Below are 27,652 nucleotides of genomic sequence, written 5' to 3'. Positions count from 1 at the left end.
TCGAATCTGTTGTTAGAAATCTCACCTTATCCCAGGAGTCATGGGGAAACCTCTGCACTTGTTGCCTGTCACTCCCCACCCAGGGCACTGAAAGCACCAGAGACCCTGATCCCACCATGCATATATACACACACGCCTGGGGTCTGCTTTTTTCATGTAGATGGGGGGCTCCATCCTGACCTTGCTGTACGCCTTCCTGTCCTGCTGGGTCCTGCGGGAGCAGTACGAGGAGCAGGGGCCCCACATCATGTACTGCAAAAGTATGATTTAAGGAAATGTGTTTGTGCCAAGGGGAGGACTTGTGATCGTTAATTTTATGTGTCAACTTGGCTAGGCTAGGTACCCAGGTGTTTGATCAAACACAAGTCTAGATGTTGCTGTGAAGGTATCTTTTCAGATGAGATTAACATTTAAATCAGTAGACTTTAAGTAAAACAAGCTACCCCCCATAATGTGGGCCTCATCTAATCAGTCGAAGGCCATAATAGAACAAAGACTTAACTCACCCAAGGAAGGAGGACCTCTGTCAGCAAACTGCCTTTGGATTCGAACTGCAGTTCTTCCTGGGTCTCCAGCCTGCCAACCTACCCAGCAGATTTTGGATTTGTCAACCTCCACAATCACATGGCCAATTTCCTACAATAAATCTCTCTTTCTCTATATATGCATTTTATTGTTTCTGTTTCTCTGGAGGACCCTGACTAATACACATGTCAAGCCGCTTGCCTACCTGAGGACCTTTGCACCTGTTATTCCCTCTACTTAGAATGTCTCTTCCTACCTCCCATCCCAAAGGTAGCTCCCTTCTCAGTATGACACAAAGCTCAGATGCCGTAAAAGGAATGATTAAAACAGTTGAATTCATGTAAACATCCACAAAAAAAAAATCTGCAAGGTAAAAATCACCTTGAACAAAGTCAAAACAAATGACAATTTAAAACATAAAGTAAATAAATAATTGTTAAAAGACAAATAAACAAAGTAAACTATAACTCATAACAAAGAGGAATAATGTCCGTAATATATAAAGAGCTCTTGGAGACAATCAACAAGAAAAATACTATAACAGTCCATGAAAAAGTTAGCAAAAGATATGAAACTTGAGGTCACAGAGAAAGAAAGACAAATGACTCTTGGTCACAGGAGAAGATTCTCATTATCATAAGGGAAATGAACCTTAAAACTATACTGTGATACCTTTTTTAACCATTCAGATCGGCAAAGATCAAATGATTGGTAACACGCCAAGTTGGTGAGTCTTGGGAAAACTGGCACTCTCTTACCTTGAGGATGAAGAAGGAAATTGGTGATAACCCTATGCAGGACAAGTGGCAATGTCTACTTAAATGACAAATGCACACACCTTCTGACCCAGTTATCACACTTCTGGGAACTTCTCCTTCAGATACAATCACTCATATGTGGAATTATGTAAATAAATTCTGTAAAAAACAGTTGGAAATATGCATTTCCAGTGTTATGTGCTGGTCCATGAGAATGGATTAAATACATTTCATTCAAACACAGAGGAATACTGTGCAGCTGTGAAAAAGGAACGAGCACACTGTGTTCACTGACATGAAGTGATATTCAGGATATATTCTAAGTGAAGAAAACAAAGATCTAGATGATATGTTACCATTTATGTAAAAAATAAGAGTAAATGGGTATGCAGATATTTTCTTTAAAATGCCTGGAAGATCTCATAAGAAACAGGAATAGTAACTGCTCCTAGAATAGTTTCTTGGAAGGTGATCCAAGATTGCAGAGTAGACAAATGTTGTACTTGCCTCCTCCCATGACCACATTAAAATTGCAACTAAATTATAGAACAATCAACCTGGAGAACTATCTGAAGTCTCGCTGAACAGAAGTCCGATAACTAAAGATATAAATAAAAAGCCACATGGAAACTGGTAGGAGGGGCAGAGACACGAAATGGGCTGGCCCCAAACCTCCATGTGACGGTTGAGAATTGGGAGGTGTGCCTTGCCCATAGAGGTTCCCCTCAGGGGAGTGAGGGACCCAAGCCAGACACTGGGCACTCCAGCCCAGAGTACCAGTACCAGGAAGAGGAGCCTCCACAATATCTGGCTGTGAAAAACAGTGGGGATTCCTACCATCCGGTGAAACAGAAGGTTGTGGGAAACCCAGACATCCTCTTAAAGGGCCCATGCACAGACGCATTTGCTTGTAAGCACTGACCCTCAGCTCCCACACCAGAGACATACAAGGAAAGTCTGAGTTGTGTGGCTTCAGGGTGAGGGCTAGAGGGACAGCCTCCATTGTATTGAGTCCTCCTCCGATGCAGCCAGGAGGCAGAAAGCATCTTTCCTGTGTTGAGCCCTCCCCCTATATGGCCAAATCTGAATCTGCCTTGGCCTGGTAAACTCCACTTGCCCCACCCTCCCTGGGACCCCTGGGACCCCACCCCACCCAACTCGCATACCACATGAGGCTCTACCAGTGGGTGAATCTTACTGGAGCCAGCAGGCAGCACCAGGCCTCAGGGTTCCCTGGGGTTTTTGCATAACTACCCCAGATCCAGTACTGGCGGCAGCCATCCTCAGTTCACAGCATGGCCTCTCCCATGTACCTCCAGGTACAGCACTGGGAGCAACCAACAATGGATCGCTTTGTAGCTCCTAATAGGTAGTCCTCAGCTAGCCACAGGTAGTTGCTGACCAGGGCCTGCACCAGAGGTCCTCCCAAGAAGTCCCAGAACCAACATATCTAGAGATCAGCTTTAGACCACAGCAGAGCACCACCCAGTTAGCCCCACAAGTGGCATACCCAAAGGACGATCTCAGCAGGCACCAGAGCCCACTGGGGCAAATCCCACTCCATCGGGTAAGCACTCAGTACAGCAGCTTGTGAGCTGAGGACATGGCCAAACCCCACAGCCAGTCAGCCTGAGTGTCAATCCCAACCACTGACATGCCAACAGCAATCAAGGCTCAACTACAACAGGAGGGCACACACAACCCACACAAGGGACACTCCTGGAGCACCCAGCACAGGTGACCAGGGAGACTGTGCCATTGGGCTCCATAGGGCACCTACTACATAAGGCTACCTGGCCAAGACTGGGAGACATAACAGATCTACCTAATACATAAAAACAAAGAGAGGCAGCCAAAGTGAGAAAACAAAGAAATATGTCCCAGATGAAAAACCAGGAAAAAACTCCAGAAAAAGGACTAAATGAAATTAAAGAAAGCAACCTACCAAATACAAAGTTCAAAACAATGGTTATAACGATGCCCAATGAAATTAGGGGAAGAAAAGATGAACTCAGTGAGAACTTCCACAAAGAGACAGAAAACTTAAAAAAGGACATAGAAACCATAAAAAAGAACCAGTCAGAATACAATAACTGAAATGAAGAATGCACTAGAAGGACTCATCAGCAGAATAGATAAAGCAGAGGATTGAATCAGTGATTTGGAAGACAAGGGAGCAGAAAACACCCAATCAGAATAACAAAAAGAAAAAAAGAATCTAAAAAATCAAAACGATTTAAGAGACCTCTTGAACAACATCAACTGTAGCAACATTTGCACCATAGAGATGCCAGAAAGAGAAGAGAGAAAGCAAGGGATTGAGAACCTATTTGAAGAAATAATGACTGAAAATTTTCCTAACCCAGTGAACAAAATAGACATACAAGCCCAGGAAGTGCAGAGAGTCCTAAAGAAGATGAACCCAAATAGGCCCACACCAAGACACATTATAATTAAAATGGCAAAGGTTAAAGACAAAGAGATATTCCAAAAGCAGCAAGAGAAAGGCAGCTAGTTACTTACAAGGGAGCTCCCATAAGACTGTCAGCTGCTTTCTCAACAGAAACTTTGCAGGCCAGAAGGGATTGGCATGAAATTATTCAAAATGATGAAAAGTAAGAACTACAACCAAGACTATTCTACCCAATGAAGCTATCATGTCTTCCCAGACAAGACAAAGCTAAATGAGTTCTTCACCACTAAACCAGTATTACAAGAAATGACAAAAGGACTTCCTTAAGGAGAAAGGGGGAGAACATAAATATAAATAATAAAATGACAGTAACTGTGTATCTGTTAATAATTACTTGAAATGTAAATGGATTAAATGCTCCAATCAAAAGACATAGTGTAGGGCGGCTGAATGGCTCAGTTGGTTAGAGCATGAGCTCTGAACAACAGGGTTGCCAGTTTGATTCCCACATGGGCCAGTGAGCTGCACCCTCCACTAGACTGAAGACAGCAAGCTGCCACTGAGCTTCCAGAGGGGCAGCTGGATGGCTCAGTCGGTTAGAGCACGGGCTCTCAACAGCAAGGTTGTCTGCTCAATTCCCACATGGGATGGTGGGCTGTGCCCCCTGCAACTAAAGATTGAAAACAGTAACTGGACTTGGAGCTGAGCTGCGCCCTCCACAACTAAATTGGAGGACAATGACTTGGAGCTGATGGGCCCTGGAGAAACACACTGTTCCTCCAATAAAAATAAAAATAAAAGTAATAAATAAATTTTTTTAAAGACATAGGGTAGCTGAATGGATAGGAAAACAAGACCCATGCATATGCTGTCTACAAGAGACCTACTTCAGACTGAAAGACACACACAGACTGAAAGTAAAAGGATGGAAAAAGATATCTCATGCGAATGGAAATGAAAAAAAAAACTGGGGTAGCAATACTTATATTGGACAAAATAGGCTTCAAAATAAAGCCTATAATAAGAGACAAAGAGGGACATTACATAATAATCAAGGGATCTATCCAACAGGAGGATATAACCCTTGTAAACATTTATGTACCCAACATAGGAACAGCTAAATACATAAAGCAAATATTAGCTGACATAAATGGAGAGATGAACAGTAATACAATCATAATAGGGGATTTAACACCCCATTTAACACCCCATCTGTCCACACCAATGGACAGGTCTTCCAGACAGAAAATCAATAAGGAAACAGCGGACTTAAATGACGCTCTAGATCACATGAATTTAATTGATATTTTTAGAGCATTTCATTCCAAAGCAGCAGGATATACATTCTTTTCAAGTACACGTGGAACATTTTCCAAGATAGACCATGTGTTAGGCTGCAAAACAAGTCTCAATAAACTTAAGAAGATTGAAATCATATCAAGCGTCCTCTCTGACCACAATGGTATGAAACTGGAAATCAATTACAAGAAAAAAACCTGAAAAACACACAAACACATGGAGGTTAAAGAACAAGCTATTAAATGATTAATGGGTCAACAACAAAATCCAGGAAGAAATCAAAAGATACTTTGAGACAAATGAAAATGAAAATACCATGACCCAAAATCTATGGGACACAGTGAAAGCAGTTCAAAGAAGAAAATTAATATCAATACAGGCCTACCTCAAAAAACAATAAAAATCTCAAATAAAGACTCTAACCTTATACTTAAAGGTAATACAAAGAACAGCAAACAAAGCCCAAAGTGAGTAGAAGGAAGGAAATAATAAAGATCAGAGTGGAAATAAATGAAATAGTCTTTTCAAAAAATACAAAAGATCAATGAAACCAAGACCTCATTCTTTGAAAAGAGAAACAAAATTGATAAACCTTTAACCAGACCCATCAAGAAAATAAGAGGATTCAAAATAAAATAAAATATGAAAGAAAAGTGACAACTGACATCACAGAAATACAACCAAAGATAAAAATCATATGATCATATCAATAAATGTAGAAAAAGTGTTTGACAAAATCTAGCATTCATTTATGATAAAAACTCTCAGCAAAGTGGGAATAGAGAGAACATACCTCAACATAATAAAGGCCATGTACAACAAATCCACAGATAACATTATACTCAACAAGAAAAAGCTAAAAGCATTCTCCTTAAGACCAGGAACAAGACAAGGATACCCACTTTCACCATTTTTACTTAACATAGTATGAAAAGTCCTAGCCACAACAATCAGACAAGAAAAAGAAATAAAAGGCAACCTAATTGGAAAGGAAGAAATAAAACTGTCATTATTTGCAGATGACATGATACTATAGAGAACCCTAAAGATTCCACAGAAAAACTATTAGAACTGATAAATGAATTCAGTAATGCAGCAGGATACAAGATTTATATTCAGAAATCGGTTGCATCTTTATACATTTATAATGAACTGTCAGAAAGAGAAATTAAGAAAACAATTTCATTTACAATTGCATCAAAAAAAATACCTAGGAATAAATCTAACAAAGGAGGTAAAAGACCTGTACTTGGCAAACTATAAGACACTGAAGAAAGAAATTAAAGAAGATATAAATAAATAGAAGCATGTACTGTGCTCATGGAAGAATTAACACCGTTAAAATGTCCATACTACCCAAAACAATCTATAGATTCAATGCAATCTTTATCAAAACTCCAACGGCATTTTTCACAGAACTTGAACAAATAATCCTAAAATTGATATGGAACTGCAAAAGACCCCAATAGCCACAGCAATCTTGAGAAGAAGAATAAAATTGGAGGTTTCAGGCTACATGATATCAAAGTATGCTACAAGGCTATAGCAATCAAAACAGCATGGTACTAGCATAAAAACAGACATACAGATCAGTGGAACAAAATAGAGATCCCAGAAATAAACCCATGTCTATGTGGTCATTTAATCTATGACTAATGAGGCAAGAATAGACAGTAGGGTAAAGACAAGCTATTTAATAAATGGTCCTGGGAAAGCTGGACAGATACATGCAGAAAAATGAAACTGGACCACCTTTTTACACTATGTAAAAGAATAAACTCAAAATGGATTAAAGACTTAAATGTAAGACCTGAAGCCATAAAACTCCTAGAAGAAAACATAGGCAGTAAACTCTCTGACATAGCTCTTATATTTTTTTCTAATTTATCTCCTTGGGAAAGAGAAACAAGACAAAAAATAAACGGGACTACATCAAACTAAAAAGGTGTTGTACAGCAAAGGAAACCAACAACAAAATGAAAAGACAGCTCACTGGGTCTAATGGGAGAAGATATTCACCAATGATACGTTTGATAAGGGTTAACCCCTTATTTATTTGGGTTAACCCAAAATTTATAAAGAACTCATACAACTCAACATAAAAAAAAAACTATTAAAAAATGGGCAGAGGACCTGAATAGACATTTCTCCAAAGAGTACATACACATGGCCAATAGACATATGAAAAGATGTTCAACATCACTAATCATCAGAGAAATGTAAATAAAACAACCTCACACCTCTCAGAATGGCCATCATCAATAAATCAACAAACAAGTGATGGTGGGATGTGGAGAAAAGGGAACCCTCATGTGCTGTTGGTGAGATTACAAACTGGTGCAGCCACTGTGGAAAACAGTATGGAGGTTTCTCAAAAAATTAAAAATCGGACTACCTTATGACCCAGCAATTCCAATTCTGGGTATTTGTCCAAAGAAATCCAAAACACTTTATTCACAATAGCCAAGATATGGAAGCAACCTAAGTGCCCACCAATAGGCGACTGGATAAAGAAGATGCGGTACATATATGCAATGGACTGTTACTCAGCCATAAAAAGGAATGAAATCTTACCATTTGTGACAACATGGAAGGACCAACAGGGTATTATGCTAAGTGAAGTAAGTCAGAGAGAAAAACAAATACCATATGATCTCACTTATATGTGGAATCTAAAGAACAAAATAAATGAACAAACAAAACAGAAACAAAGTCATAGATACAGAGAACAAACTGATGGTTGCCAGATGGGAGGGGGTTTGAGGACTGGGTGAAACAGGTGAAGGGATTAAGAAGTACAAATTGGTAGTTAGAAAATAGTCACAGGGATGTAAAGTACAGTATAGGGAATCTAGTCAATAATGTTGTAACAACTATGTATAGTGCCACGTGGGTACTAGACTAATCAGGGGGAATCACTGATCACATTGTATAAATGTCTAACCACTATACTGTACATCTGAAACTAGTATAAAATAACATTGAATGTCAACTGTAACTGACAAAAATAAATAATTTTAAAAGAGAAAAATTTCTCAAGCTTTATTTCATTATTACGCCCAAAGGAGCAATCATTTTTAGGTACTTTTTCCTAGTTGCCCTCCCCCCACCATGAAAGTTTCATACCACAGATCCACCGTATATTTGTTTATATATCCTAGGTGTATCTGTGCTTTACACATAAAAACAGGTTTTTTGCCTGCCCCCCAGAACCAATTTTTCACCCCCTTGGGGTCAACATCACCTCCACTGATGCTCTTGGGGGTACCCAGGGGCCTGGGCATTGAGGTGGGAAGGAGACTTCTCACTGCCTGCCCTTTGAACTATTAGAATTTTGAATCACGTGAATTTTGAACCGTATTTCTTTCTTTTTTTTTTTAATTTATTTTTAATTTATTGGGGTGACAATTGTCAGCAAAATTACATAGATTTCAGGTGTGCAATTCTATATCACATCATCCATAAATCACATTGTGTGTTCACCACCCATAGTCAGCTCCCCTTCCATCTCCATACATTTGATCCCCCTCACCCTCATCCCCCACCCCCCAACCCCCTTACCCTCTGGTAACCACCAAATTACGTTCCCCAGATTAATTTTCAAGCCCGTATTTCTTTTTAATATGGAAGTTTAAGTTCCTCTGACATCTACTGTGGGGACAGAGCCCCAAAAAGCAGTTTCCAGGCTCTCGGCCTCACATAGAAAGGTGCTGGCTCAGGTAGTAAATGGCCATCGACTGTGATCAAATGGCCATCAGCTGTGGCTAGTTGGCCGTCAGCTGTAACCAGTGAGCCATTGGCCACTAATATAACTGCCGTGGCTAGGCTAGCAGAAAAAGGGGGGCTAGCAAGAAGATGGTGGCTGTGCCTGCAAGCGGCGCAGTGAGGGTTGAGAATTGTGTGGCTCCTGTTTCCTGTGTCTCCAACCCAGCCGCCAGCGAGAGTATAGTGGTGTGACTCCCCTACCTATGGCTCCGTGGGTGTTCCTTTTTGGCCTAGCCATATCCTGCGTTCTTATGTGGGGAGTGGGACCGGAGACCCCGCCTGACACCCTGCACGACATCTACCCAGGCAGCCCCGTTTCCTTCCTCTCTCCCTAGCTGTGCTCACCTGATTTCTGTTTGTCGTTGGATTCCTTGTCAGCAGATGGTGTCACGTGCCTCTGTCATGAGTTTCAGGAGAGCAGGGCCCACGTGTGTATCATTCACCCAGCACACAGTCACACCCAATAAACGTTTGTTGAATGACTGAGTGAGTGAGTCAGGACTTTGGCTGAGCTGAGAGGAATCCTCCTACGTAGGGACCCCTTCCCCTCTCTTCCTCCTGGCATTGGAGTCAGGCCTGGGTTCGAGTCACCCCTTGTCACATGCTGTGTGACCAGACCTCTCTGAGCCTCACTCAACACGTGTGTGAAATAAGGGCGATATCAGTGCTTGCTTCAGGAGGCTTTATATGGATTAAGTAAGATCACAGGTGCTCCGGGAAGTATGGAAGGATACATCTCAAACTGCCCTTGTCTTGGGGTCTGTGGCTGGTGTGTGCGTGTCGGGGGAGGAGGGGAGCGGTGTTTACATTTACTTTGTATGTGAACGTATTGTTTGAATGTTTCACAATGTAAATACCTCCATAGACATAATTTATTTAAACAATTTTGAGTAACACATAAAATGGACTTACATGCTTAGTACACAGTAAGTGCCAAAAAGACGTCGTGAGGCTGCTGTTTTGACTAGAGCGTGCCAAAAAGGGACCCCAAGTCCTCCAGCCTGCTACTGGTCACCGAGAGCCAGTAGGGTTTGAACAGAGGGAAGACCCACCAAGTTATCGCCCAGACTCACCCCAGGTCCATAGCCCCCGTTCTTTGAGAATATTTGGAGGGAGCCAGTCGTTCCACCAGGCAAATGTAGACCGGGTGATTAGGTTGGCGCGGGGGATACAGGGCCAAAAAGTGCAGTGTCAGGGCTTGTCTTCATTATAAAATCTGAAAGCTTGTTCATCATGAAATTTTCTGCATTCATCTTGATTTTTAAAATAATTACATTGATTTTAAAAATCAATTGAGGGAGGGAGGAATGGGAGTGACTACCCCTGGGTACAGGGCTTCTTTCTGAGCTGATGAAACTGTTACGGAATTAGACAGAGGTGATGGTTGCACAACCTTCTGAATGTCCTAACCGACACTCAGTTGTACACTGTCAAAGGGAGAATTGAACGGTATGGAGACAATCTTGATCAAAATCACTGCATTGAGATGTTATTTACTTTATGAGCCTGGAGCTCTAATGCACAGCATAGTGAATATGGACAGCAATATTGAACTGTAATCATCAAACTTTCTAAGAGATTAGAACTTAATTGTTCCAACCACTAAAAAGAAAAGATGATCATGGAATGTGATAAAGGTGCTAATTATCACTAAAATGGCAATTATGTTACAATATATAAATGTTGTACACATTAAATTTACACAAGTTTATATGTCTAATGTATTTGCATTAAAAAAGAAATATTTACATTGATTCCTGAGATTTGGGGCACCCCCTTAAACTTTGCCCAGGGAAATGCCTCACTCCTCCTGCCTCAGTCCCAGCCCCATGGACATAGCCACCAGCAGGCTGCGAGGCTGAGCCTGTTTGCATGAGGCTGGCCCAGGAAGGAGAAGCCGGAAGATCATGCTCCTGGAGACCACGGCCAGGGGCTCAGCAAGAGGCGAAGCCGCAGGGCCTGCTTCCCACGGAAACCAGGAAATCACCGACACCACGTCCCACCCGCAGGCCCCACCCACAGCCCGGCACCTGCAGCTGCTGGGTCCACCCCCGCCCAGGCCACTGCCCCAGGAGCAAGGCGGACATGGCCAGCACCTCACTCCAGCACAACAGAATTCAACCCAATTTGGGGGAGGGCAGGTTTAACTTCCAACAGACAGGGATTTCTAGTGGGAGCAGGGTCTTTCACACACTTACACTCCTGTCCCCTCAACCCCAGCTTGAAACTTTGCAGGGACAGATGTGGCTGCCAGCTGTGGAGGAAAAAAGGAGGGAGTGCTGGGCCAGGTGACAGGGTTCGAGATCAGGGGCTAAGCGATTTTCCCAGAACCCCACTGACGGCTGACCAAGCTGCTGGGCAGTGGGTGGAAAAGCTGGGCCCAGCCCACCTGGTTGGCAGTTACCTGGCAGGGGGTTTGGCTTATCTCCTGGCCTCACTCCTTCCATCTCCATCTTCCCACCCCCAAACCTCCCTCCAGCCCAGGTGGCAGCCCCCCTCCATCCCTTCTTTCCCCTTCCAGTGAGGGAACCCCATGAATCTCTTCTGCAAGAAGTAAATCTGAGCACAGCCCTCTCCTGCTCAGTATCTTTTAATGGTTCCCCATGGCCCTCCAGCTAAACAATTTTCCCAGAAACCCACTGCCATCTGGCCCAAAGCCTGCTATCACCCCAGGGCTCCCACTGCATTTTGTATACCATTCCCACATGCCCCTTCCTTTCCCTAAACGCAGCACTTTCCCTGTAACCTCAGGGCCTTTGCACAAGCTGTTCCCTTCACCAGGAACACTTTCTTTCCTTCTATCTTTTCCTAGTAGCACCTATCCCCACTTCAGATCTCACCTCTGCTCAACTGTGTGACCACCTAAGGGGGTCAGGCCCACTGGACACCAGAGTTCAGTCCAACCTAACGTTTATCAGGATCATACATTATATCTACCTGAGTGACCTAATCTATGTGGCTTCCCCCAGCAGACTGTGACTTCCAGGAGGTATCTGGCCACCCTATCCTGGGACTGGCATGTACTAGGTCCTCAGCCAACATTTACTGGTTAATGATTTCAAAGCTTTCTGCCCAGTGGAAAGAACAGACAATAATCACAAAACGAAATAAGAATTTCAGATGCTGAAAAGTGCACTGAAGAATATCAAACAGGGCGATGAGACAGGTGATCAGAGAGGAACTGAGACGATGAGGAAAAGCATTCCAGGCAGAGGGGAACCACAAGGGGAAAGGCCAGGAGGCAGGACCAGTATGACATGTTGGGGGAACACAGGAAAGTGAGGGAGGCGTGAGGGCAGGGAGGTGATGGGGCAGGTCGGGCAGGGTCTTGTGGGCTGTGACAATATTGAACTTTACCCAAGCTCTGTGGTCTCAGAAAACGATGAAGGTTGAGGATTCCCCCACACACACCCGTATGTTCTGGGAAACTGCTTACTGCAAGAAACCACCCTGCCACAGGACTTAGATGAGACTCACAGATGCCCACTGGATGGTTAATTTGATGTGTCAACTTGACTGGGTCACATGGTGCCCAGAAACCTGGTCAAACATTATTCGGGGTGTGTCTCTGAGGTGACTATGGAAGAGATAAACATTTAAATCAGTAGATTGAGTAAAGCAAATTGTTCTCCCCAAGTGTGGGTGGGCCTCATCTAATCAGGTGAAGCCTTTAATAGAACAACAACAACAAAAAATGACCCTCCTCAGAGTGAGAGAATTCTACCTACCTGACAGCCCTCGAAACCATCAGCTTTTCTCTGGCCTTTGGATTTGAACTGAAACATCAGTTATTCCTCAGTCTTGAGCCTGCAGACTCACCCTGCAGATCTTGGGGTTTGTCAGCCTCCATAATCACATAAGCCTATTTTTTATAATAAATATATATGCTAGGCTATAGATATATATCTAGATAGATAGATAGATTAATAGATAGAAAGATAATAGAGAGATCTATAGACATATCTATATCTATAGGTATCTAATAGATAATGACATAGATAGGTATTTATATACAGATATAGACATATACTATAAATAATATAAATATATAAAATAGAGAGATATATATATAGTTATATAGATATAAGCAGAAATATATCTGTATTTATCTGTGTGGATCTATAGAGATATACATTATATGGATATTATAAAATATTAATAGATCTATAGAGATGCATATAGATATCTATGTAGATCTGAGATATCTATATAATATCTATTCTATGTCTATATAATACAGATATCTATTGTATCCTATATTACACGTATCTATATAATATAGATCTATAGAGATATATAGATATCTATATCTCTATGTATTTATCTCTCTATATCTCGATAGATGATAGATAGATAGATAGATGACAGACCCATTCTTCCTATTGGCTCTGTCTCTCTGGAGAATCCTAATCCTGATTTACCTGTAACCAGGCCAGACACACACAATTCCTAGTCTTTGGGTCCTAAGTGATTCACTGAACGGTTTCTCCCCACTGACCAATCAGAACAAAATGCTTGTTAACCGACCTTGGGTTAAGCTCCGCTCCTTCCTCCAGGAGCCTGAATTTAGGGCCCCCTCGCCCCGGCCAGCAGACAGCCCCTCCTGAGAACAGGCGCCCAGGGTGTACCTCCTCTGTTCCGCTCCCCCATCCCCACCCCCTGTCCTTTCATCCCACCTCCCACACCTGGCTCTTTCCCACCTTGTCCCCTCCTCTCAATAGAAGAAAGGCGCTGTGGCCTATCTCTCTAGAGGCCAGCAGACTTCCCGGTCAGAGATCTCTCTATGGCACAGCCCCTTTCCTCCTCACTTGCAAGAACCCTTCTGAATAAAGGGTCTCCTGACTATGTCCAGATTTGTGTTGTATTGACAGCGGCAGGGTGTATTTTGGATTTTTCTTTTAGAAGCAAGAGGGAGCCATGGGAGGGCTGAGGGCAGAGAAAGGCCAGTGGGAACAACCAAGTGAATTGGGAACCCTGAAGAAGGGAACTGTTAGCCCAGGTGAGAAGCGGTCGGATTCAAGCTGCACTTTGGAGGGCAGAAGCATGAGAGTTAGAGGCAGGTCTCTGGAGGTCCCCAAACCTCGGGCACAATAAATTCCAAGGGTTTCACAGTTTGTGGCAAAAACAGTCCAGGAAGGGGGCTCCGCATGGAGATGGGGAGAGTAACTTGGGGCGGGAGTGAGGGGTGAGGGCCCCCAGGAAGGTTGTTTGTCAGGGAGTCTTAGAGCCACAGAGCATCAGAGCCCGATGGGGAAACTGAGATGCAGAGGTGGCAGTGACCCATCGGAGGCTGTCCAGCGTATCTGAGCCAGAGGCGGGATTCGAATCCAGATTCCCTATCTCTCAGACCCAGCTGATCCCACTGCTCTCCCCTGTTTCCTGATGAGCTGGGATTTGAATGATTCCTGGGTTTGTCAGGGGGATAGGAGTGAGGGCATTCTGGAGGGGACACAGCAAGGGTAAAGCATGGAGGATGGAGGGAGGGAAAGCAAGGTGCAGGAAGTGGGTAAAAACAGCAGACAGCAGGAATCGGGCCCTTCCTACCTGCAAGACGCTGCTCTAACTGCCTGGCAGGAACTATTCTTATCTCCATTTTACAGAAGGGAAACTGAGGCCCAGGGAGGCAATGGAAAGGGCTCAGAGGCATGGGGGAGTCCTCTCCCCAGTGTCTGGGAACCTGGGCCGGGAGGGGGTGGGTCCTAGCCTTTGCCCACTTTGGGCCCCCCAGCCAGGCCCCAAGACAGGAAGACAGTGGCCAGGACAGTCCAGCCAGTTGCGGAGGAGGGGCCAGGCCAAACCACAGACAGGATTTCTCAGAATTTACATGGGGGGAGGGGAGGTTGGGCTGACCCTGGGGCCTGTACAGCAGCAGGGAGAGAAGGGGTGATGGGGGACCCTGGCTCAGACCTTGGTCCCCACACCTGTGGGCTTATGAGAGGGGAATCCCCTCTCTTCCATTCCCCATCTCTTTGAGCCTTCAGCCCCTATGACAGAGGGTGGGGGCCCACATGTGGGAGACTTGAAGGAACCCCCTGCCCACCCAGGCTCTAGCACACATGGGCCTGCGTGTGTTTCACGTCCTCACTCAGACCCCAAGCCCACGTGTGTGCATGAGTCATTTCACACATGCACACATGAGCGGGTGTGTGTGTGTATGTGTGTGATCCTCACCCAAGCGGGCCCAGGCACTTAACCCCCAGTCAACCACAGCCCCTGAGGGCCGTGGGTCCACGATGGGACCAGGCAGAGGCCCATCTGCTCCCACAGCCCATCTGCCCTCTGCGCCCAGTTCCCTGAGGTCCCTTCCTTTCCGTCTCTCACATGCCCGCCTGACCTCTGTGCGCGACAGACTCAGTGGCATTATTTCAAATTGAGGTGAAAGTCACATAACATAAAATTAACACTTTGAAGTGAACAATTCAGTGGCATTTAGTGCATTTAAAAGGTTGTTCAACTACCATCTCTATCTAGTTCCACAACATTGCCCCCCAAAAGGAAACCCATTAAGCAGTCCCTCTCCCCCTCTCCCCACAACCACCAACCGCTTTCTGTCTCTGGATTTGTCTCTTCCAAATATTTCATAGAAGTGGGATCATACAACATGTGGTCTTTTGTGACTGGCTTCTTTCACTCACTCATGTTTTCCAGGTCATGGTTCAAATGTCACCTCCTCCGAGGGACCTTCCATGACCTCCCCTGTCCCTGATGCCCCAGCCACCTGCTCATCAGCTCATGGCCCTCAGCAGCATCTGACATGATCCTGACCTTCTATTTGTCCATCTCCTGCTCAAAGCACAGGCTCAGAGGGGCAAGGAATTGGTTTCATCCTCTCAGAAAGCTGTGAGTGAGTGAATGAATGAATGAATGAATAATGAATGAATGAATGAAGAACCCACATGACCCCCTCCTTCCTCTTCTCCCTCTACCCAGTCATGTGGACCTTGGCTTTTTGTTGAACCTTGGATGAAATTCAACAATATTTGTCACACACCTACTATGTAACAGGTCCTGTCCCAAACACCAGGCCTCCTGCAGTGGGCAGAATGGACAGGCTCTCTGTCCCCGTGACGCCTTCATCCTCGAGGTGGAGTCAGACTGTCAAACCTGGTGACATAGGAGTTAACTGCCGTCAAAAATTGTAATGACGAGGATCAACAGTTCCTGTCCAACTAGTTTATTCATTTAATAAATAGTTATGGGGCACCTACTATGTGTAGGGTCGACATAAATAACCAATTATTTCAGAGTGAATGTTCTGGGGAAGCCTTTCGTGAGGAAGTAGCATTTGAGCCAAGAACTGAAGGTGTAAAAGGAGAGTCATATAAAGGCTGAGGATAAGTTTGCACAGTGACAGATGATAGCTAGACTCAGTGGGGTGATCCCATTGTAAGGTATAAAAATGTCAAATCACTATGTTATATACCTGAAACTAATATAATATAATTTTGTATACCAACTAAACTTAAAAATAATAATAAAATAAAATAAGTAAAATATAGTAAAAAAAATAATAATAAAGATGGAGGGAAGAGCATTGTAGCAGAGGGAACAGCAAATACAAAGACCTGAGGCAGCAAAGGAATTCAAAGAAGAGAAAGTTGGCCGTGAAGCCAGTGCAGTGGTGACAGGGACCGTGGCCCATTCACCGCTGGCTGAGCAACATTAGGCAAAGTGTATAAGCACTCTGAGCCTCAGTCTCCTCATCGGTTAATGATGATGATAATAATGAAGCTTTTTGCAGTAGATGAAACAAAATCTAAGGCACAGGCACTGGCCCAGACCAAATGACCAGGAAATGAGCCAACTTATCCTGGGTGACAGACAGTCAGGTGTCACAGTAATTGTAGGGCAGGTGTAATCCTCTATCGTCTTCTCACCCCTCTGGTCTTGCATGGCTGTCATCCTCACTGTCACTGGCTGGAGCTACCTTATCTCCAGCTTATCTTCAGTTCTTCTAGTTTACCTGAGCTTCTCAACCTTGGCTATTTCTGGTCACTTCCTCACTGACCTGCCCCCCTTGGCTAGTCCTTCACCCTTACAGCAACACACACACACACACACACACACACACACCCCTGACAGCCCACCCTCCCACACTTGTCCAAAATGGTTATTTAGTGGAAGGCAGATCTATAAAGAAAAAAAAGAAACATCTGCATTTTCCTTCCATGATTCTGCCTCATGGAGCAGCTTTACCTGCCCCTCCCTTCATCTTTCAGAAAGAGTCAGAAACAAGGATGTGATGAGAGCTTCGGTGCAGAGTGCAGGGAGCGTGTGGCTGCCTGTGGGGAGATGTGTGAGAGTGACACAGTGGTCAGTCACCCACTTTCTCAGATGATGAGCCAAATCTTCTCTGCCTGTGTGGTGGGTTTATTAATTTTTCACTCAGCCTCACACGTCACAGGATGGAGTGGGGTTGGGGAAGGGACAGTTATGGAAGAAATATGAAACTCCCTGGCACCCCCTTCTTACTCAGAGAGGAACCCATAGGACCTGCATGACCTGCCCTCAACTCCTCCCTCTCTCCCCCTCACTTACTCTGCTCCAGCCACATGGGCCTCCTCCATGTTTCTCCAACTCACCAGCAAAGTCCTGCCTCAGCACCTTTGCATGCACTCTTCTCTCTGCCTTGGGAGTGCTCTTCACCCAGGACATGCATAGTTCCCCCAAATCTGCTCAAACGTTACCTTCTCAGCAAGACACTTTCTGACCTATTTCAATTCTTATAACCCACGCACTGCTACCTCTCCCAAGCCCCCTACCTCTCTTTTCTTCATGACACTTATTACCACTGATCCTATTATACATTTTTCTTGTTTTTTTTTTTTTATCTGTCTCTTCCACTAGGCTGCCAGCACCACAGAGGTAGGAACCACATCTCTTTTGTTCATTGCTCTTTCCCCAGTGCCTGATACATAGTATATCATTAATAAATATTTGCTAAGTGAGTATTAGAATAAATGAATGAATGAATAGTTATGGTTGAGCCCTGAGCCTCCTGGTGGCCAAATCAAAAAGGGAAACAGGATTAGTTACATTCTCCATGAGGATATAACAATCCAGTTCCCAGGGAAAGGCCCTGTGCCAAGTCATTTATGTACTTCTTCTCATTTAATCTTCACAAGAAATTTCTGCAGGATGTGCACACTTGGAATCTCCACTTACTGATAAGCAATATGAGCGAGACCACCAGCCAGGATGGGATGCTGGGCTTGACCATCTTCCTAACCCATCTGCTAACCACTAAGCCGACTTTTCCCAAACTGGTCTGATTATAACAATCACCTGGGAACTAGTGAAAAGTACAGATGCCAAGGCTGTCTCCTGGAAAGTCTGAACTCAGGAGGTCTGTAATTAAATAAGCACCTCTAGGTGATTCTTTTGTTCAAGAAAGTTTGAGAATGAAAGAAAGACAGAAAGAGGATGGGCTAAACATCTAAATGTGAAAAGTAAAACTTAAAAACATTCATCGGAACATTTAGGAGACTATCTTTAGGACCTTGAGACATGGAAGGATTCTTATACAAGACAAAAATGTACAAACCATAAAAGATTGATAAATTTGGCTACATCCAATTTTCCAACTTGTGTATAGGGATGGAATGAGTGCCTTGGTTCAGAATGGTTCAAAACACACCAGAAATAAAATAAAAAGACAAGTCAGACAAGAAGTCTGTGATATTCATCCATGATAAAGGATGTATATCCAGAATATATAAAGAGCACTGAGAAAACAATAAGAGAAAAGGCAAATATCCCAGCTGGACAGGAGATCATAGACGAGGAAACCCAAGTGGCCAACAGATTTTGGCAAAGATATTCAACAGAGAAATGCAGGTTAAAATCATTTTATACACACCAGGTTGGCAAAACTCAAAGAGTCCATCAAAACCATGTGTTGGCAGAACACAAACTGCAAGGGAGTATAAATTGGTAGTACCATTCTACAGAACACTTCAGCAGTATCAAGTTTGAAGACAAGCTTGGATCCACAATTCCACTCCAGAGTATACATCATCAGCAGACTACGACCTACAGGCCAAATCTGGGAAATCAAGTTTTATTGGAACACAGCTCCACCCCCTTGCTATCATATTGTCTATGGCTACTTTCATGCTACAGCGACAGAGTGGAATAGATGCAATTGTGATCATCTGTCTCACAAAGCCGAAAAAATTTACTCTCCGGCCCCTCATACAGGAAACGTTTGCCAACCCTGCTCTGGATCGATGCTTCTCAAACTTTAATGTGCATATGGATCTTCTGGGGATCTTGTGAACATGCAGGTTGTGATTCAGCCATTTGTGGGGGGGCTGAGATTCTTCATTTCTAACAAGCTCCCGGGTGATGATGAAGTTGCTGGTCCTTGGACCACGATTTGACTCTCAAGAAGTCAGGTAACACAGGATTCAGCCAGGATGTGTCTGTGATTCCTTGTAGACAAGACAGAGAAATGTGGCTTGCTTCATCAGCATCTTCAACTCATTTTCTCTCTGCCCCTGGAATCTCCAACAAATCGGGCAGACTTTTATTCAATGTTTATTGCACACTCTACATGGACCTGAAGCAGGAAGGGAATTCCATACATTCATAGCCAAAGAGATCTCACCAGCCTTCAAGGATGGGTGGAAGAGGAAAGGTAACATGTGGTTGCACAATGTCTTAAAATTCGGTCCCTAAGTCAGTCAATCATGAATGTGATAGACATAACCTGAGGGGCCCGTGTACACTGCAGGGTAGGTCATGACACTAGAGTTCTTATAGCCCGAGCTCCCAGGCAGCCACATGGAAGGTTGACAGCTGCCCATTGGCTCTCGGAGGGCAGAGGCCACATGTGTGGTCCCAGAGGCCAACATAGGAGGAGGGAAATCAACATGTCTAAGGTGAATGTTCTAGATATTTTAGATATTTGTGCAAGTTTCCTCTTGCAAACTCCTTAGTCTGAAGCACTTTTTCCTCTCATTCATTTCCTGATTGACACATAGTAAGAGCTCAGAAAATATTTGTTGAAAAAAAGCATATTTGATGAATGAAGAAATGATTCATATTTAGTTCCAGGGGCCATCATATATAAATAGCATTGACCAAAAAAAAAAAAAGAAAAGAACCAGGCCAGGGCAAAGAGAAAGCGTTTTGAAGAATGAGAGGATGTTTCCCCTGAAGAGAGCCCTACTCTGGGTCTGGGAACATGAGAGCTTTCTGAGAAGGAAAGGAAGAGAGGGCAGTCAATATTTGTTGAATACTTGCTGTGTATGAAGTGCTATGCACGCAATAAATGAAATTTAATCTTCTTAAACCCTTTGAGGTGGGTGTGGTGGTCTCTACTTTGGAGAGGAGGAACCAGCACCTCCAATCGGAGCGAGGGATGCAGGAGGGGGTTCTGAGTGACCCCCGGTGGTAAGAAAAGGATTAAGGTGGAAGTTTGCAACAAGTGGGTTTTGAGTCTAGAGAAAGAGTGGTGATAAAATTTTGGAGGAAGTGAGTTCTCCATCCCTAGAGGTATTCAAATAGAGACAGGATGACCACTCATCAAGAGACTCTGGGGGCCCCTCCTGATGTGGAAATTCTGATTTGCTTTAGGCAGATCCTTCTCTGGGTTTTTCCGACTGGTGCTAAAAGGGGGCCTGAGTAATGCAAGCGTGGCCAGCCCTCGCTCCCCAAACTCCACTGGGCATGAGTGAGCTGGGCTCGGACACCTCAGACACCTGGGACACACTGGCTGGGTGGCATCAACGAGAGAAAGCACCAAGCCACCCACAGCTCCCAGCAGCAGGATGCTCCCCAGCCGCTCCCACTTCCTCCCTCCCTCTCCCTTTAGGATTTTTTCATATCCCTCTAGCCAAGGCCAGGTCAGCATTAAAGGCCTCTGTGCAGTATCAGCCATGGCTGTGTGGCATCTTTGTATCAGGAGTGGGCTCCTCTGTACCCCCAGTCTACCCCCTCCTGGCTGTGGGCGCTGGTTAGGGAGAGACAGACCAGAGCCACCTCCTCCAGGCAGCCCTCCTTCCTGCCTCCCCAGGACACTCTTAGGAGATGTGTCCTAAGACCAAAGATGGGAGAGAAAGCAGGGCAGTGGGTGACTACTACCCACCAATGTGTGCCCAGGGATAGCTGCTGAGCTGCCAGTGCAGATTCTCAGAGGGACGGGTGCTGGCTGATCCCCACAAGGCTGATTGCTGCAGCTGTGACCAGCAGGATGGAAGGCCTGAGTGGGTCCTTGTTCTCTGACCCTGCAGGAGGGCCGAGCACGAGGGCTGAGCAGTGATGTATGGGGCTCCTTGCACTGCCCAGGAGAAGCAGGGCTCTTGGCCTGCACACTTTTGAGGCTGTGATAAACCTAGGGTGGCTGAGAACTAGCCCAGCCCTGAGCCTGGTAGGTGGTGTGCCTGAGGCCTAATGACCTTGGGGAATCCAGAGAACCCCTGGCCAGGGGTATCCAGTACTCACTGACTGTATCAGCCCAGAGGAGCCACCACCAGCTCTCCCCACAACTGAAGTTGGGTCTTTTTATCCAGAATCTAATAAAAGCACTGAAACAATTTTTAAAAAAGAAGAAAGGCCTGAGTGAGTAATTAAAAAGTGCAGCAGGGGGGGACTTTGTTGAGCTCTGGGGCTCCAGGGTCTCTGCAGAGAGGTGCATATTCCTGTCCAGCTGGGGTGGAGAAGAAGCAGTGAGCAGCCAGGGAGAGAGAGAAAACTGACCTCCCTCACCCCAGATATCGCTGACCTGTTCCAGTGGCTCACAGTCCTGACCCACGACACAGAGGAAGCCGTCTGGACTGGGTAAGTCTGATCCCCAAACTGGATGAGAAGCAAGACCCCCCAAAAAGCCCCCTAAGAAATGAGGATTCAGCCATCCTGAGACATTACCTCTTCCTTCAGGATGGCCCTCAGTATGTCTGTCCCCAACACTCCACCACCACTCCCAGAATAACAACCCCAAAGCCAGGAGGGTGTCCTCACACTTGTCACTAAGCTGAGCACAGAGGGAGGAGTATAAAGACCATGAGCGGGTGGGTGAGGGGACATGTGAATTGTAAATAAATGAATGAGAGAATGAATCAATGAATGAATGATAAACAAATGAGCACAAGAATGAGTGATTAAATGAATAAATGAATGGAAGAACAGACAGATGGATAGATGGATTACAGACGGAAGAAAGGAAAGAAGGGAGGAAAAGGAATTACCCAAAGCACATATTTCAGGGAAGATGGGAGCCATGGTGTGATCCAAGACGGAACCCCATGCCCTGCTCCTAGAGGCCTGGACACTGAGAAGAAGACTTCCCAGCCAGGGCACCACCCCCCTGCTTCCCACAAGCCTTGCCAAATAATGGGAGCTGGGTCAAGACCAAGCCGCTCATCCCCCCAGACGAACTCACGCTCGGCCCCACCACCCCTTACAGGCCTAGCCCTGCCCAGGGAAAGCCCTCACAGGGGGCCCCCGCCACCCTCCCAACTTCCAGGTGCTCTGCCTGAGGCTGGGGACTTGATGCACAGTTTGTGGGGCAGGGAGGGCTGAGTGAGACCCTCAGGACAATGCCCTCGGACAGGACAGGCCCCGCTGGGAGGCAGCCCCACGGGATCAGCAGTGGGTGTCAGCAACACAGCTGAGGGCCGGGAGGCCGGGCAGCCAGTGGGCACTGGTGACCACAGATCCCAGCAGGGCCGAAGCTCAGGTCTGGGCCCCCCATGCCCACCCAGGGGGTGACAGGTGAAGAAGGTGGTTGGGAGTGCCGCCTGCAAGGCCATATCCATTCTCTTGGGGCTGGGGGGTGCAGGGTCCTGGGAGTACCTGGGGGAAGTGGCCGGGCCACTTCCACCTGTGAGCCACTAGGCAGCTCTGGAATCCTGGAACCCCAGCGTCCAGAGCACATGGCCTCCAGACGCAGCCATGGGAGCCCGGCAGAGGTGGGAGTGGCTCAGGCCCAGCTCGCGGGTCTCCAGTCCAGGGGTTCATCCATAGCAGAGCCTGCAGGGGCAAAGTCCCGGCACCACCAGCGGCGGGCAGGAGGCCAAAGTGATGCTTGAGCGCCTGCAGCTCAGCCCTGAGCTGAGCGTTCTCCGCGAGCAGCGCGGCCAGCCTGCCCTCGAGGGCTGCATCATTGAGACGCCGCTTCTCCCGGGATCTCCTGGCGGCTTCATTGTTCTTCCTCCGCTTCTCCCAGTAAACCGTGTCCTTCTTCTCTTCTGGCAGGAACTCCCGCTGCCGACGCAAGGCCGGGCCCCGGCCCCGCGCTCCCCGCGGGATCTTTCCGTGACCCTGAGGTGCATCTGGCAGGTCCAAGAGACCCACGTCCATGGCTGCCTGGGGAACAGGAAAGAGGTCTTGGACTGGCGGCACAAGGCTGACCTGAATGACCCTCCCTAACTCATCCCCCACCATCCCCAATGGGGGAAGGGTGCCGTTCGAGTGGGAATTGGGCTGGAGACCAGGGTGGAGGCAGCGAGAGGGGTTTAGATGAAAGAATGGGGAACTCATGGGAAGGTTTCACGCCTGATGGAGACATAGGTGAGGCTGCCAGAGAGAGGCCACTTGGCCGGGAAAGGTGACCACAGTCATCATGAAGAGCTGCTTGGGCACCGTATCCAGGAGGATGCAGGCTCCTTCCTGGGTGTTCTTACCGCTGAGGAGATCAGCATACACACCAAGGGCTCAGTTCAATCTGAGCTCCAGGGTGAGATTCTTGGCGGCCCAGAGGGGGACAGAGGGAGCCTGAACCTAGAAAGAGAGGATATGTGTGCATGGAGTTCAACGGAGCCAAGCTAGGGTCAGGAAGTAATCCACAGCTCGTGAACTGTGCCCAAGCTGTACGCCAAGATCTCCGTCAGTGGCCAGAGTTTTACACCTGCCACACACCCATTTACCCACACATTCGAAAGGTCATCTGGTCACCCATCCACTCACTCAACTGTCCATTTGCCCATCTCTCTACCAACCTCCCCAACTAAACCCCCATCCAATCATTTATCCATTCATCCACCCTTCCACCACCTTATTTACCATCCGCCCATTTTCTCATTCAAACATCCATCCATTCCCCACCAGATTGTACAATCATCTGTCCGTCTACTACCCACACCCTCATCCATCCATCTAACTCTCCATTCATTCACTGACAGATTCGCTTTGTTAAAATATATATATATATATATATATATATATATATATATATATATATACATACATATATATATATAGTACCTACAGATAACAAAAAGAAGTCTATTTGGATGTCATGAAAATTTTTAAATTTTAAAAAACACTATCCACAGAGTAAAAAGGCAACTTATAACTGATAAGGGATTAATGTCCAGAATGTAGAAAACTCCTAAAACTTAACAACAACAACAACCACCGAACAAACAACCTGATGCAAAACTGGACGTAGGACTTGAATAGATATTTCTCCAAAGAAGATACACGAATGGCCAGTAAGCACATGGAAGGACGCTCAGCATCACTAGTCTTTAGGGAAATGAAAGTCAAAACTACCATGAGATACTACCTGATACCCATTCAGATGGCTACTATAAAAAAAAAAAAGGCACACAGAAAACAAGTGTTGGTCAGGATGTGGAGAAACTAGAACCCTGTGAACTACTGGTGGGAATGTAAAATGGTGCATCCATTTGGAAAACAGTATCGCAGTTCCTCAAAATATGAAAAATACAATTCCCATATGATCCCGCAATTCCACTTCTGAGGATATACCCAAAAGAACTGAAAGCCGGGTCTCAAAGAAATATTTGTACACCTATGTTCCTAGCAGCATTATTCGCAGTACTCAAGACGTAAAAGCAACCCGTGTCCATGGAAGGCTGAATGGAGAAGCAAAATGTGATCCATCTGGACAAGGGAATATTACTCAGCCTTAAAAAGAAAGGATATTCTGACACCTGCTACAACGTGGATGACACTTGAGGACATTATGCTCAGTGAAATAAGCCAGACACAGGAGGACAAATGCTGTGTGATTCCACTTATTGATGTACTTGGAGTAGTCAAAATCATAAAGACAGAATGGTGGGTGCCAGAGGCTGAAGGGAGAGGAAAATGGGGAGTTATTGTTTAGTGGTGACAGAGTTCCAGTTTTACCAAATGAAAAGAGTTATGGGGATAGATACTCGTGATGGCTGCACAACACTGTGAATGTATTTAATACCACCAAAATGTACACTTAAAGTAGTTAAGATAGTAAATGTTATGTTATGTGTATTTTAACATAATAAAAATATTTGAATAATGATATTGTACATTTCCTACGTTCCAGGCATTTTTCCATCCATATATTTATTCATTGGTCCCACTCATCCAAACTTCTACATTTTCATTCTATCATTCATTCAATAATATCCCTCTTATGTGTCAGTCATCCTTCCACAAATCCATTCATTCGTCTACATATTCCTCCGTGGGTCCAAAAAAGCAACCCATGAGAACGTCTTATGTGCCTACTGTTGAAGAACCAGAATTTAGGAACAGGGGCAAAAAGAAGAATCAAAGTCATTAGATTCCCAACTCCTAGGGCGGAGCCCAGAAAGGGTGCCAGGGTCCCAGGGACACCCTCAGGATGGTGACCACCTCCTTTCTCCCTCATTGGTTTTCCTAAAACTTCTAACCCAAAGGTCTGGGCTCTACCAATCCCGTGTGTTTTCTGTACACAGGATGCCATCATCTTCTGTGACTCTGATGCGAAACAGGTGACTAGAAAAATCAGAGCGAGGTGTGGGGGTTCTGCCTGAGAAGTCGGAGTGGGCTCCAGGGAAGAGAGGACATGGAAGGCTGGCATCTTCGTTCCAAAAACCCACGACTAATCTCCATGACGGCAGGTATGTGGGGGGTTTTACCTACCGTTGTAGCCTTGGCCCCCAGCATTGTGCTACAGATAGTAGGTGGTAATCATTTGTTGAATGAATGAATGAACAAATGAATGAACAAATAAACCAATGAATGAACTGATGAATGAAAACAGAATCTTTTTCACCAATAGAGAATGTTTGGCCCTCCTGCTGAACTTCCAAACACAACTATGAAACCCACCACATTCCCTCTTTGCTCTGGCCAACAGGAAACTCAGCACTCATAGTAGCTTCTCGAATTGGGAGTGGAGCTTCGCTTCTCCAACGTCAGTGTTTGAATTTCGTCTTTTATTCTGTGCCAACAGCTCTTGGCCTTAGTGTCTGTGGCCGCATAAGATAATTCTGGTCAGATATGCCTTCCGGACTGGGGCAGATTTACCGCATTACCTCTGGTGACTGTCATTTATTTACTGGTTAACAGTTCCTACCTGACAGTTCTGCCCCCAGGGAAATTCTCTCTTCAGATGCTGTGGTTATCGCATGGACTAATAGAGTTCTCCCCTCATTAACATGGGATATTCCGTGTGGTATTCCTGCCTCATTATTTAGCGACCTTCTGATCAAGGCACTTCATTCACTAAGAGTAGCATCTATTGCGGGCCACGGGGGCAGCTCCCTTTGCTGTTTAATATGCTTCATATTCACTCTCGTCTCCATTAATACCTGTGCTAGTACTACGTATCCTTACGGCGTCTATTGTGGTTGTCTCGACAAACCTAAAGGATTTGATAAACTATCTTTATTTTGTAGTTTCTATTTGGTCAGTATAATCAATGATAGGAATACTAAAACTGAGATACCAGGAGCGCAGCCTACCTAGACCTCATAAGTTGTGTTTGCCATTTCCATTGGTAACAATGGCCGTCAGCCTGTGCTGGGGTTTGGTACCTTTGGTGAACCACATACGCATTATATCTATGTGTGTCTTTTTATTCTCAGTGGACTTCTGTTTTATGTACCTTTCATATATTTTAAATAGAAGTTGGTTGGGTTTGAGGAGATGACAAGCTATTTATGAGGTGGGACAATTCAGTTCGCGAACTCGTCCTAGAAAAAGTGCTACATACCTCATTGCTGAATATCATTACGGTCACCTTCCAACTACTCCCCTTGGGAAGCTGTGCACTGATGCCAGTGCCTAGTCCACACTTCAAAGCAATTTTGCAATTCTTTTTCTGGAATGGCCATCAGAGCTGTCGTTGTATTACCCTTGATATCCTGAATGTCATCAAAATGTCTTCCTTTCAACAGTTCCTTTATCTTTGGGTAAAGAAAGACGACATTGGGGGCCAGATCCGGTGAGTAGGGAGGATCTTCCAACACAGTTATTTGTTTACTAATATGCACCAGCTCACAGGGTTACTAAAAACTCCCTCACAGACAGTGCCCTGTGAGCTGGTGCATTGTTGTGATGAAAGAGCCATGAATTGTTGGTGAAAAGTTCAGTTCATCTAACTTTTCATGCAGCCTTTTCAGCACTTCCAAATAGTAAACTTGGTTAACTGTTTGTCCTGTTGGTACAAATTCATGATGAATAATCCCTCTGATATCAAAAAAGTTGCAACAAGTTCGCGAATTTAATTGACCTCATACAGTTGCTGTTTAATATTTGCATCCCTGATGTGTCTGATGACTAGGTGTCAGAAGCAGAAACTGTTTTTAAAAAATTAGCCTTTAAAAAACAGGCCAAATTCCAAATAAAGATTAAGCACATCGGGCCTGCCTGGTGGCTCAGGTGGTTGGAGTGCCCTGCTACTAACGCCGAGGTTGCTGGTTCGATTCCCACACGGGCCGGTGAGCTGCGCCCTCTACAGCTAAGATTGTGAACAACAGCTTTCCCTCATGAGCTGTTGGTCACAATCAGTGGCCAGCATGAGCGGCCGGCAGCCGGCAAGAGCTACTGTGGGCTGCTATGTGCTGCCATGAGTGGCCAGTGGCCAGTGTGAGTGGCCGGCAGCCAGCGTGAGCCGGTGAGAGCTGCCGTGAGCTGCTGTGAGCAGCCCACAGCCAACCGGCGACCGACTCGC

The 27,652-nt window shown here is 45.4% G+C and overlaps 1 protein-coding gene across 1 annotated transcript; it reads right to left on the bottom strand.

Annotated features, from left to right (window-relative positions):
* Nucleotides 1-22,193: 22,193 nt before the first annotated feature.
* LOC117037600 (uncharacterized) lies at nucleotides 22,194-23,064 on the bottom strand. The gene is given in 2 exon segments (XM_033133777.1): nucleotides 22,194-22,580; nucleotides 22,582-23,064. Coding segments are annotated over 2 exon segments (870 nt in total).
* Nucleotides 23,065-27,652: the final 4,588 nt, after the last annotated feature.

The sequence above is a fragment of the Rhinolophus ferrumequinum genome, chromosome 18 (genome assembly GCF_004115265.2).
Source record: "Rhinolophus ferrumequinum isolate MPI-CBG mRhiFer1 chromosome 18, mRhiFer1_v1.p, whole genome shotgun sequence".
NCBI classification, from domain to species: Eukaryota; Metazoa; Chordata; class Mammalia; order Chiroptera; family Rhinolophidae; genus Rhinolophus; species Rhinolophus ferrumequinum.
Note: the sequence above shows the minus strand (reverse complement) of the source record. Positions and strands in the feature narration are given on the sequence as shown.